The following is a 13,903-nucleotide window of genomic DNA, read 5'->3' as shown; positions in this document are numbered from 1 at the left end:
GCTTATGAAAAAGAATAATGATCTAGATTTGCACTTATTTAATTACAGGACAATGCCATTAAGTAATGGACTTCCGCAGCAGAACTACAAACGGGGAGAAACCTAAAGACTCAACTTCCTTCATTACAGCATAAGCTCAGATCTAACGTCACCTTAGAAGATAATGAGCTTGTAAGGTTTAAGCAGGGAACTCTAAAGGATAAACTGAGAGATTATATATTCTAGACTCAGAGCAAAAACACTATCCACGTTAGTACCTGGGCAAAAAGTATGGATAAGAGACTGGCAGGTTGAAGGTACAGACCTAGAACAAACTCAGCAGCTGTGATCATATCTCATTCAGACACCACTTGGAGTTCTCTGGAGAAACAGAAGAGGCAAGGAAAAACTTATTTGCTTACTACCAAGATTGGGATGGTGAGAGAGACTCTATATCAAACACCAAAAGTGACACTCATGTTCAAGAACTGAGCACAGACCATCACTCTCGACCGAGAGTACTAAAGACAAGGTCAGGATGACCATAAAAGCACCAAGCATTTTCAATTTGTAATGTTAAGACTTTGGGGGAGATAGTGGGAAATGTAAATAGTTTAACAAAATAGCTTGTTAAATTTAATAATTTTTTGAGATTATACTTGGGGTGGGGGGAGGGAGAGCACGGGGAAAATGTAAAGGGTTAATGTTAATTAGACAATTATATTAATGATGTAAGTATCATGAAGCTATTAATGTATATATTATTGGAAAATAGTTTTCTTTTAAAATAGAGGTTTAGTCTGTGGGTATGTCTTAATTGGATTAAAGCCAGCTGGTTTGGGTGCTTTGATGTGTACTAGTTTTGAGATGTAAGAGAGATAAAGCGAATTTGCATTTTTTTTGAAAAGAGCATTCAAGAAGCAGGGTGAAATCTGGCACCTAGCTAGCAGAGACCTAGCAGTATGTTTATATTACTAATAAAATTGATACTATGAAAGGAGTTTTATTGTTAGAAGTGGTGGAGTTCAAAGGGGCTGGTGATACAATGAGGATTTACATTCAGTGACCTGTGCTGGGTAAAACTGACAGCAGTTGTGTGAGAGCAGGGCAGAGGCATGTAACATCAAAGCCTGTAAGCCTACCACTGTGTCTGCAAGGAACCAAAGTGAAAGGAACCTCATTTTGAATTTGTAAGGTGAAAATGCTTTGCCTGGTGTCTGCTGAAAGTCTATGGATTGCTGTTGCCTCAATGGAGATTAATTTGGGAATTTAAAAGATATGATAGTAGTAATTAGTAGCCATGTATAACTTGTGTGTAAATTAATAAATGACTTATATTTTGATATAAAACCTCTTGAGAACTGGTGGCCTGATTCTTGAATTTAGAGCTGCATCTCAAACATTCAAAAATAAAAATATAGGTTATGACGTTTCCCTCTGGGATTTTTAAATAACTCTGCTTTACCAATTGCTGGGTCATAACAGTAAGCATGACATCAGATCAAATGACCAAGTGACTCCGAAGGAGCAAGTCACAGAACAGTCTGTGAAAAGAGTGCACTTACCATGCAGCCTTGATTGTAAATAGTTGCAAATAAATAGTTTAAGAAATACAGCCTATGTCCAAGTTACTCAGTATAAGAGGAACCTCATTCAGCCCGAAACCGACACGAAGCATAGGAAAATGATCCAAACCATCCTTCTCAAAAGCCAATAACTCTGATAGAATCACAACTACCTCATGTGGAGACCAATAATCAGGGTGCACAATATTGTTAGAATCAGAGAATCTTTGCAGTGCATACGGAGGCCATTTGGCCCATCGAGCATGGACTGGCTCTCTGAAAGAGCATTCTGCCTAGGTTCCATTCCCCTGCCTTATCCCCATAACCAGGCATTTTCTTTACATAAATGATGACATTAATCACCATGTCATTATTGCAGGTTTAAATTGAGTGATTGATCATAGGTTATGTTTATTATACAGTATAACACTGAAAAAAATTATATGAGCAGGAATTAGTGCCTGCTCCACATCAACAATTCCATGCACATGACAGTACAGAAGCTCAATGACTCAAAATGGATGTTCCAGCTGTTATGTTGGATTAGAGAAAATAAACATTGCACTCAGAACGGTAAAGTTCTTTAGTTAATCTGTGTTCCATTACCGGAATATAAAACATCATAAACATTCAGTAACCTAACAAGGTAAATAGATCAAATAATCTGTTCTTGTAAGTAAACATTGTTTATCAGATTAGTTTATGGCCTTAAAATCACTGCATCAAATATATTTTGAATTCGTGAAGATGGTTCTTAACTTTACTGTGTTTGCTGGAAACCAGAAATAACATTTTAAAATTAGGTTATATATCCAAATTCATTATGCAACAAAAATTTTGAGATGCTACCACAACTTTACATTAGGAAATCTTGTGACAGATTTAGCCCCTCAGTGATAACTGGATAACTGGTTCCCCACCACCATCGGGATAGATAAATTGTAATTGGAAACTCATCTAAACTTAATGTGTGGGTTCATGTGATCTCAGCAAATCTCTCTTTTGAAGCAAAGTTAATGCAAGATACCAAACTAACATTGTATCAGTTGACATTTATTACTACTTTAATCAGAACTGTGCAACCAAAATCTGTTGCATATAGAACCCATCAGGATTCTCCTGACTTTAGACAAATTTATACATACGAATTTTTTTTTTCAATAGTCAATTTGTAATACAAATTCATAAAACTTTAGGAAAGTTTACAAATGCATTGACTGAGAATAGCTAAATTATTGTGAAGGCCCATTGTCTACAGATTATGCTAGTGTTTGCATAAAACTATAAAATGGAACTTGAGTTACACATTTTAAATTTTCTTTTGGAGTGCAACATAGCCTTAATACATAATAAACTAATCATTTGTTTAAATTACTAGTTGAAAAGTAGTTGAAGTGACAGTCACTGCAGGGCCATCTGTCACTTGTGTCCATGTTTTGTTTTCACAGAGTGCTGACCTTTGGCTGTTAACATATTCTGCTATCTTACCTTTATGCCACTGTCAGCACCTTCTTTAGTCTTAACACTACCAGTAACACTCCCTTTGTCTTGTGTCCATGACATCTTTGTCAATTTTGTCTTTGCCTTTACTGGAGAGGCGGTGGCATAGTGGTATTGTCGCTGGATTGGTAATCCAGAGACCCAGGGTAATGCTCTGGGTCTGCACTTCACAAGAATACCAATATAAGGGGAAAACAATTTATATTATATGTTGTTTCCCACTTACATTGGTATTCTTGTGGTGTCCTGATGAGTGCAAGACTAAAAGCTTTGACATCACCTTTTTCAGCAACCTAGAGTGCATTACACATTGCATACATTATATATTCCAGTTTTCAGCATTCCCAATTTAATTAACAAAGGTATCATTTGTAAGGGTTAGTTTATCTTCAACAAGTAAAACAACTGTATCACAAAGTAAGACAAAATAATTTGTTTATTCACCAACTTTTATTGTTATATTTAACAGTATACATGCCAAGTTTTCGGTTTCCATTTCTACAGAAGGCATTTGGTACCAAGTCTGTGCTATGTGAAAAGGATAGCAAAGGGATTTAAAGTGCAATATCTCATTTGTTTTATTTGGACCAAGGAATAGTTTGCTAGACAAATTCAAGTACCTACAAAGAACTTCAAAAAGCTGGTCAATGAAATTGTTATAGATGGCTCAAACTCTGCAAAAATTAGGGTTTTACAGATCAAGGCCATCATTTCACAGGTTTTTCTGTATTGCCTTTGTACATTTTGCTTTGAACTTCCAAGTTGCTCTGACATCTTTCTTTAAAAAGGTTGAATGGTTCCAACATCTCACGGGCAATATTTATTAAAAGAAATTCATGATTTGCATGAAGTACATTATGACCACAATCTATTGTCTTAGTCCCACAAGAGGAAGATTAAAAAAAGTACCACAATGCTTTATGTAGTATTGGGAAACCAGCCCTCAAACGATAATAAAAGTTGACACCTCTACTGATTTTCTCTAGTTCATACAAATATATCATATTAAGCATGAAGCTATAGTCTCTGATTCTAAAATGTGAAGCTTCTCTTTAGTGTGATCATATAAACATACATTGTACAGTGGTAAGAAAATACTGATATTGTGTCTATTCTTTACAAATCTTTTCATTAAAAAAAAAAATCACAAAAAATCATGAAGCCATAGCATATTATTCACAAACAAGAAAACAGCTACAACTCAGCATGGACATTTTCATTAAATGCTTTTCATCTACAGTTGCTTGAAAGAGAAACAATTTGTGGTTATATATTCAGATTATGGAATATAAACTATTTGGAATGATAGTAACTGGTCAAGATTTTTAAGTCAGACTGCAGTGTTTAATACATAAATCTAAGAGGTAGTAAATGAGACACAGAAAAGACTAAGGCTCTAAATGCATTGTCACTGCAATTTGTTTTCCCATTTTAGTAATTACTTTATATAACATAATCCTATACAAGATGATAAAAGTAACTTGATAATTTGGAATCACTGTTTCAAAGCATGCAATTAAAACAACTTCCTCCAGTTGTAGCAGTCATTTTAGAAAAGAGCTAACAACTAATCCACAAAGAATTCAGCAGGTCATATTAAGACATGTAGTACTGCTAGTAGCCAGCAGAGGGTAAATTCACAAGCAAAAATACATATCTTCAGAGGTACTATAAACTATTTGATCCATTAGCCAGTTGGTCAATGAATTGACGAGTATTACTGTGTTCTGAATAGTACCAACTCTGATTTTGCACTCATGTATTTAGTTTGTAAAAAGGAACAGCATGCTTCATTGAAAATATTTTACATCAGGGTAACCAAAGATAATGGTTTTTAAGTTATAGTTCAGAAAATTTGAAACTTGTCCAGTGTCGTCATGAATAGGTCAAAGCAAGTGCATTTCATATATTGTATGTCCAGTTATAATTTAAAAGTGATTTTGCAGACTGACCATCATGTTTTGATACAAAAGAAACATTCCCCCTTCATTATGGAGTAAAGCAATTTTTTTTAAGCTTTTTAACTCAACTGATCATGTAGCTGTCAATTAATTAGCTTGGGGGGGCGGGGAGAAAGAGGTGTACATTATTTCCATGTAGGTTCAGCAGGATTACTTACTTGAAATATAAACTACCTCACTTCAGCAAAATTGTAGTTTGTTTATATTCCATGTCGTCATATTTCAGACATAAGCATATAACTACCATCCATATTAAAAAATGTCTTTCTTCATTAAGGCAATTAAATATTTCAGTAGCATTGTGATTAGGACCATACAGGGTATTACTGACCCTATTTAGTGTTAAGCTTACACAACAAAGAATGGCTTTTAAATTTAGATTTTAAAATAAGTAGCATAGAATAGTGAAAGTGAAGAACTTGAAGGATTTTCAGTGTGCACTAAAGTAGCATTTTCGAAAATTGCTACAAAATTGCCTCATCTTTACTTTAAAAGAAATATATATATTACATACAACATATGTATCTTTATTATATATATAATGCTAGAAACACTGTATGGCTTATATGCCTGCATTATATAGAAAGTGTGCTAATTTTATAAATGCCTATCTGCAGTTATTGATCTAAAGAAAATATTTCCTATTTCCCTCACTTCAACATTGCCCACATTTCATCTTCCTCAATTGCTGGTTCAGCCTAGAGGCACCAGAGGAATTCTTAACTCATCAAGATATGCGTACTTAAAAATGAGGGGGTCCTTAACTATCGAGAAACTCAAGGTCAAAACAGTCCAGATTCAAGGTCAAGTCTCTTAAATTACATCCAGTAATTTGTGATGTAATTATGAGGCTACTGAGAAAACTAACAAAGCTCTTTAGCAGCTCAACTTCTAATTTTAAAGCATTACTAAAAGCTACAAGAATTGTTTCTTTACAATGATGGTTTTAAAGCATTACATTCATTTGAGGAAGTTAGCCACCTTAGGTATATGCGTGCCAATTTACCTAAATTTAAATACTTAATATTTTCTGTTTAATTTGACTACTTTTTGCTAGTGTCACTATTTTAATACAAACGAGTTTTCAGCAAATTATTTTTTTGTTGTCTCTCATAAACGTATGCACGAGTCAGAATTCCAAGCATACAATTTAGACTTATACATTTCATCTCAGGAAGGCATTTGACAGATTGTGCTCATCCCAGTAGCAAAGGAACATGAAGTTCTTTTGACATGGATGAATGCAATTTTGAATTTATTGAGCATAGTGAACTGACTTGTCCATAAAACACTGAATGATGTTTAAAAAAGATGCCTCTTAAAAATTGAAATTAGTGTATAGGTGTACAAAGCTGCATTAAAAGGCAATTAGAAATGCTTTTGTTTAGCTTTAAATTTTGTCTGCCTCAATAAATTACAATAGTTGTAACAGGTTTTAGTTTAGAATTACTGTGGAGGTAAATTAAGATAGAACAAGAGATTGAAAATTATTCCATGTAAAGCCTGATCTCCTCAAAAGCAATTTGGGAAAAGATCAACTCCAATTATTTTGTTGAGCCCACAATTTATGAGCCATTTCATGAGGCGCATTGACAGAAATATTATATTGCAGGTTGTCAGTAGAAAGTATTTTCAGTTTCACCAACATAAGCTGTCAAGTTTGGAGTAAAGTTAACTGGACTGGATTCCCAGAAACAATCACCTCAAGGAAGTGGCACTTTGCTTCAGTACAAGTACACGTGCAAAACAAACAATTTTTTCTCAGACAACAGCTTGGATCAGAGAGGAACGTTTTAAAGCTATTTGCGAACATTGTGCATTGGCCAGTAGCTGATGCAGACCATAGAATGCATCTCATAACTGCCAGCTCTGGGTTTCTCTAAAATAGCAGCTTTAAACTAGTGGTTCTCTTATTCTAGCAGCTGGGCAAGAATGGCAGACAGAGTCTACTACTACATGTTCTTTCCATCCCTTTGAGAGAACCCTGGTATTAGCTCAACACCACTCAATTATGGATGGAATGGCTGAGATGAGCAAAGAGAACACTTGTGTGAATACATATCCATCACTCTTTGGCAGAATGCAAAGCAAATTAACATGCATTTTTAAAAATACAGCTAATTGAAACCAAGCTCAATAGGATTTCACTGTAGTTTCAGATGTTCAATATTAACTAGAGAAATTTGAGAATCTTCAGTCAGAATCCAATGTGGTTTGATTGGCCAAAAAGGTTCCTCTTCACAAAGTGGCAAGTTCATACCTTGAACACTATTGAGTTCAACAAGGCCTGTCTTAGAAAAATATTTTTTTTGTGCATTCAAGTAAAAGGATCAGTTTGCCATAAATGTATAGGCTAATTGTGATTAGAATGCTTGCTAAGTGTTCTAAGAAGAATGGGAAGCTAGGTTAATGTGGAGGGGTAGCACTTTTGATCAAAGATGATATTTGTGAGATGACCTTGGTTCAGATGATCAGGATGTAGAATTGGTTTGGAGGAATAGCAGGGGAAAGAAGTCACTAGTGGGAGTGGTCCACAAGCTTCCTAACAGTAATCACAATGTAGGACAAAGTATATAAGAAGAAATATTGGGTGCTTGTGATAATGGGAATGCAGTAATCACAGGTGACTTTAATCTACACAAACTGGAAAAATCAAATTGGCAGCAGTAGCCTGGATGATGAGTTCGTAGGATACTTTGGGGATAGTTTCTTAGAGCAGCATGTTCTGGAACCAACCAGAGCACAGATTATATTAGACTTGGTATTGTGTAATGTGGTAAGTTAATTAGTGGCCTCAGAGTGAAGACACCCCTAAGTAGCAACGATCCACAATATGATTGAATTTTACATCCAGTTTGAAAGGGAGGAGTGGTTCTAAAACTCGTATTTTAAACTTAAATGAGGGCAGCTATGTGGGCATGAAAGCAAAGCTAGATGAAGTGAACTGGGATATTAGGCTAGAGAATAGAGAAGCAGTGCCAAACATTTAAAGGGTAATTCAGAATGCTCAGAATACATATATTCCTACTATAAAGGAAAATTCCAAAGGGAGGACCCACCATCTTGGTTAACTAATGTAGTTAAGGAAAGCATCAAACTCGAGGAAAAAGCATATAACTGCACAAAGATGAGTGGCAGGTCAGAATATAAAGAACGGCAGAGAATGACTAAAAGGTTAATCAGGAGTAAGAAATTAGAGTATGAGAGGAAATGTAAATGTAGCTAGAAATGTAAAAGCTAATAGCAAGAGTTTCTACAGGTATTAAAAAGGAAACGAGTAAGTGAAGTGAGTGTTGGTCCTCTAGAGAGTGTCAATGGGGAGTTAATAGATAATAAGGAAATGGCAGATGAAATGAACAAATATTTTGCTTATGTTTTCATTTCAGGGGCTACAAAAAACATTCCAGTTATAGCTGTAAATCAGGAGGTGGAAGGGAGAGGGGAACTTGGTGAAATTACAATCACTAGGGAAGCAGTACTGAGCAAACTGATGGAGCTGCGGGCTGACAAGTCTCCAGGTCCTGATGGACTTCATCCTAGGGTCTTAAAAGAGGCGGCTAATGAGATAATTAGATTCGTTGGTGTTAACTTTCCAAAGTTCCCTATATTCTGGAAAGGTTCCATCAGACTGCAAAATAGCAAATATAACCCCTCTATTCAAGATTGGAGGGAGGCAGAAAACAGGAAACTATAGGCGAGTTAGCTTGATGTCAGTTGTAGGGAAGGTGTTAGAATCGATCATAGCTGGGCACTTAGAGAAACTCAAGGTAATTGAGAAGAGTCAGCATGGTTTTGCGAAGGAGAGATCATGTTTAACCAACTTGTTGGAGTTCTTTGAAGGGGTAATGTGCGCTGTGGATAAAGGGGAGCCTGTAGACATGCTATACTTAGATTTCCAGAAGACATTTGATAAGGTGCCACATGAAAAGTCTTTGCGGAAAATGAAATCTCATGGCATACAGGGTAACGCATTAGCATGGATAGAAGATTGGCTGGCTGGCAGAAAAGAGAATGCATAAATGTTTTTTTTTCCCTGATTGGCACAGTGTGACCAGTGGAGTCCCGCACGGGTCTGTGCTGGGGCCTCAATGTTTTACAATTTATATCAATGACTTAGATGAGGGGAGTAAGGGCATGATAGCTAGATTTGCAGTTGACACAAAGATAGGTAGCAAAGTATGCTGAGAAGAGGTCATAAGGTTGCAGGTTGATGTAGATAGGTTGACTGAGTGGGCAAAAATACGGCAGATGGAGTATAATGTGGGAAAATGTGAAGTTGTTCACTTTGGCAGGAAGAATACAAAAGGAGAGTATTACTTAAATGGAGAATAGGTGCAGAATTCTGAGCTGCACAGGGATCTAGATATTCTAGTGCATGAGTCACAAAAATGAGTATGCAGGTACAGCAAGTAATTAAGAAGGCTAATAGAATGCAATCCATTATTACTAGAGGAATTGAACATAGAAGTAAGGATGCTATGCTTCAGTTCTACAGGGCATTGGTGAGACCTCATCTCGAATAGTGTGTGTAATTTTAGCCTCCTCATTTAAGGAAGATGTAAATACATTGGAGACGGTTCAGAGGAGGCTTACTAGATTGGTACCTGGAATGAGTGGGTTGTCATATGAGGAAAGATTGGACAGGCTGGGATTTTTCCACTGGAGTTTAGAAGGGTTAGGGGTGACTTAATTGAAGTATATAAGGTCCTGAAAGATATTCACAAAGTGGGTGTGGAAAGGATATTTCCTCTTATGGGTGAGTCCAGAACTAGGGGGCACTGTTTTAAAATTAGGGGCTGCCCTTTTAGGACAAAGATGAGGAGAATTTTTTTCTCTCAGAGTTGTGTGGCTTTGGAACTCTGCCTCAGAAGGCGGTGGAGGCGGGGTCATTGAATATTTTTAAGGCAGAGGATCCTTGTTAGGTGAGGGAACCAAAGGTTATCGGGTGCAGATTGGAATGTGGAATTCGAAACACAAACAGATCAGCCACGGTTTTAAAAGGTATATTCAAATGTTAACATAACTTATTTTTTAATAAAAAAATTAAATCTGCATTCTTAGTGGAAGGATCTGTACAAGATCAATGTATCGTTGCTAAGTAGCCTGAAACATTAGCTGTACTTCCAAATCAATTAGCACCTTTATTAAGGGTTCCTGAGCCGATCCAGGCAAATTTGCTTCCATGCAAGTATGCAGAATTTGCAGCAGCTTCCCTTGCCTCACACCTGTCCAGTTGGCTGCTGCTTGACCCCAATATATAGAGTGCAAGTGCACAAAACACAGTGGCAGACTTGAAAAAAATCCTTGCGTAACTAAAAATGCATTTAAGAAAATTATATATTGCCAGCAATTTCCAGCTACCAGAACAAGGAGCCGAGACGTTCACAGTTGTGATGTATTAAATAAAAATTGGAGTGATGCTTAACCAAAAGTCTAACTGAAGGACCCCCATAAAATATTACCTCAGAGAATAGCTGGAACACTGAGGGGAATTAAAGTGAATTTCAGAGATCTGGGACATACCCTGCGAATTGGTCCCAGGAAAAGTAAATGAACCTTCAAGATTCTTGTAATGTACAAGGGAACTCTTGAGGAGAAGTAACAAGCAGAAATGAGTTTATAGCATCAGTCTTTATAAGCTGTAGTATTGTTATTGGTGCTTGCCTTGTTTTTTTTGTATACAATAAAGTTTGTTTTTGTTTAAAAACATGAAATCTTATGGTGTAGTTGTGTCAGTTAATTACTGGGTGCTTGGAATTTTTTCAACATTAATAGCCTCCAAAAGGATTGTACACAGTAAGCATTTACATTACAACTATTTACCTAGACACCTGTAAAAGATCAGCAAACAACTCCTCTCCCACATTAGATCTCCCTCCAATGATCCTAAAGTATTTCATGTCCGACTGTGAATTGCTTGTTAGAAGTAGAGACCTCCCACATTTGCCAAGTACAGAATAAAATGGCACTGCAGATTTGATATTAATATTAAATCTATTTGAAATCTGAGAAACTATAAAGCCAGGAGGATGAAAATGTAACTTCAGAATTACTTTTAACAGTACACATGTCATGGTTTCATAAAATGCAAACTATACTTATGAGAACCCAAGAAGAAAAAACATTTGTAAAAATCTTGTATTCCACCCCCCCCATCCCCAAGCAATAATCAACAAACTAAGCAAAGTGGACTAGAATACAAAATCCTTAGCAAATTGGGGTAATAAATAACAAGAGTTACTTTTTTCCTGCTTGGAGCCATGCTATTCTACAGTATATACCCAGGACATCCGAAGGAAATACTGGTAACTTCAACACAATGTTTATGTCCAAACAGTAGATTTGTTGAGTTCCTGGTCAGTTTGTGTTTTAAGCAAAACTTAATTTCTGTTCTAATTTCATCTACTCAATTCTGAAGTATGTTAACCATAGATGTTTACAGCACGGAAGGAGGCCATATGCTTGTGCCAGATATTTGCTGAAGATGACAATTGAGTCTATTTGATTTAGTTTTTATAAAATCTATGCACAACACAAGAATTTTATGCCTTACTTGTGGGTACCAGCGCTGTTAAGCTTTTATTTCCTGGCTCAATTCCACTTTCACATTATTAGCAGCTCAGAGGGCATTCTCATTGTTTTTTTTTCAAAAAAAAAACAGCCAGCTAGGAATACTCTCTGGTAATGAATATCAAAATAGTTCTTTGCAAACATATACAATTCTAGTATAAGAAGTCAATTTTAATGAGCTAACATAGCCTATTGGTATTGTTAGTACTTTAGTTGGTCTGTTTTGAGCCATAATTATAAAACTTGCTGCTCCTTTAAGTTGAGCAGTATACTTTATCTAAATGGTTACAAAAAAAAAACTGGATTTTGCACATCAGCCTCTACAACATGCACTTTTATAAGGAATTGAATAGTAATTATAAAATTACAGGAGTATGATGAAATTTACAATTCTTCCTAATCCCATTTTGCTGTGCAGTCACTGTAGGTTAAACATACTAGTTACAGAAAGTGCCTAATAATGCCTTACAAGCACACATGCAACAAAATCTAAAATGGGGGATGGGGGAGAGAAACAAGCATGCTGAAGGAGTTAAGACTCTGGTTAGGTTAAAGCTTTTTTTTGGTTTTCAAGTATTCTAATCAGGAACTGAAAAGGAAATAGAATGATCAGTTCTAGGAATTGTACTGTAAATAGTCAGATCTTGGTGTGTTTCTACAATAAGTAAATGATCAGATCATCATTCAGATAGGGCAATGTTGGTCACCTTTCTTTTTCTTAATTATATCTTTTTGGGAGGGAGGGCTTTTATGTTTCTCCTTCCTAAAAGTTGCGGTTCTCTGAAAATATTTTAAAATATTTGCACACAAAAGGAAAAGAATGGGCCCACACAGTGAAAATTTCATTACTCCATCAAGTTTTGTATTCTTCTGGAGACATTATGCTGCTCATTTCACGCATGCAGCAGTTTGCAAGTTATAACAAAAAATTCCTTTATAGCACATAAAAACCATAACAGGCTGCCTTAAAAACAAATATAATTGGCACCTTTAAGTGCAGGTTAAGAAACCTATAGTGTAATAACAGTGCCATCCTCCTCCATGCTTCGCCTATTCACATCCTCCTTTTCCACAGGATCCATTTTTGTGGCGGCAGCTAATGTATGTATATTTCCTTCGCTGCTGGCAACAGAGCCATTTGGAGTTAAACCATGATCATTGACACTTTTTGTTAAGGATACTACGCTAGCACTGGCAGAAGTTGCCACAGGAATGTGCTGTGGCTCATCACTGCCCTCGATGACTATATCTGCTTCTTCATCACTGTCCACTTCTTCCGAATGGAAATTCTGCATAACATGTGGGGACGCCATAAAAGTGGGATGGCTAGTACCACTGTCAGTGGACTGGCCTGAGCTACCAGAAGTCCGACTGATCCTCACATTATTTCTTTGATTCGCTGGTTTCACAGTTATGATAAGATTGTGGCTATTCGCAATCATCATATCAGTCACCTGATCAAGGCTTTTACCCGATACTTCAATACCATTCACCTCAAGAACTTCATCATTCACAGCCAATAGACCAGTGCTTTCAGCCAATCCCCCCTGCACCAATCTAGAGATGAAAATTCCAGGGACTTTTTCAAGCCCGTGGGGAGTTACTCGGACACTTGAGCCATCACGGATATAGAACCCTAGTGGTTTATCAGACCCATGTTTATATAGCCGCACTCTTCGATGGGTTTCTGGAAGAACATCCACATCAATGATTGAAGACACTGGGCGGAAATCACGTGGCAAGCTGATGGCAATTGGAGGTTTCTTTCGGTTGTCAGGACGCAGTACATTTGACAAGACGTTCTTTTTCCGTGTTAAAGTGTCTGTACCAAAGGCACTATAATCAGCATCCTCTGCAAAAATGAAACAAAAATGAGTATCTCATGCTTTTCAACACATTAAATGAGCAAGTTGTAAATGTCTAAATCTTCTGTGGCAACTTCAAACTGTGTCTATGGAAAATACTTCGATATTAAAATTGAAGGTTATCCATAATTTCATGATAGCTCAGTGACTCATTCACCAATTTTCACTCTCTCCCTTTACACGAGGAAACAACTTAACCTGTTTAACCAAAATGTGTGTTAGCAACATTCCAGAACTATAATCCTTTGATTTTTTTAAACCCGAAATATTTGCTGGTATACAGAGTGCTATTTTTTCTGACAACAGAATTTTCATGCAAAGGCAAACTCCTCTTTACTACTTTTGTTAAGAAAGTGTTTAGTAATCCCAAGAATGCTGATAGCTGTTTTGTTTTCTGATTAAGTCCTTGCTACAGAATGGGCAAATTGATAGTGTATGACTGCATTGCTTTCAGACATTTATG

The 13,903-nt window shown here is 36.4% G+C and overlaps 1 protein-coding gene across 1 annotated transcript in view; it reads right to left on the bottom strand.

The window, feature by feature from the left end:
* Positions 1 to 8,967: 8,967 nt before the first annotated feature.
* The window catches only part of LOC121286780 (partitioning defective 6 homolog beta-like), a 73,649-nt gene continuing 68,713 nt past the window's right edge, over positions 8,968 to 13,903 (bottom strand). Inside the window, exon 3 of the mRNA XM_041203819.1 lies at positions 8,968 to 13,427. Within this exon, the coding sequence (XP_041059753.1) occupies positions 12,586 to 13,427 (842 nt within the window). The 3' untranslated portion in view covers positions 8,968 to 12,585. The remainder of the gene's footprint in view (positions 13,428 to 13,903) is intronic.

The sequence above is a fragment of the Carcharodon carcharias genome, chromosome 14 (genome assembly GCF_017639515.1).
Source record: "Carcharodon carcharias isolate sCarCar2 chromosome 14, sCarCar2.pri, whole genome shotgun sequence".
In the NCBI taxonomy this organism is placed as follows: Eukaryota; Metazoa; Chordata; class Chondrichthyes; order Lamniformes; family Lamnidae; genus Carcharodon; species Carcharodon carcharias.
Note: the sequence above shows the minus strand (reverse complement) of the source record. Positions and strands in the feature narration are given on the sequence as shown.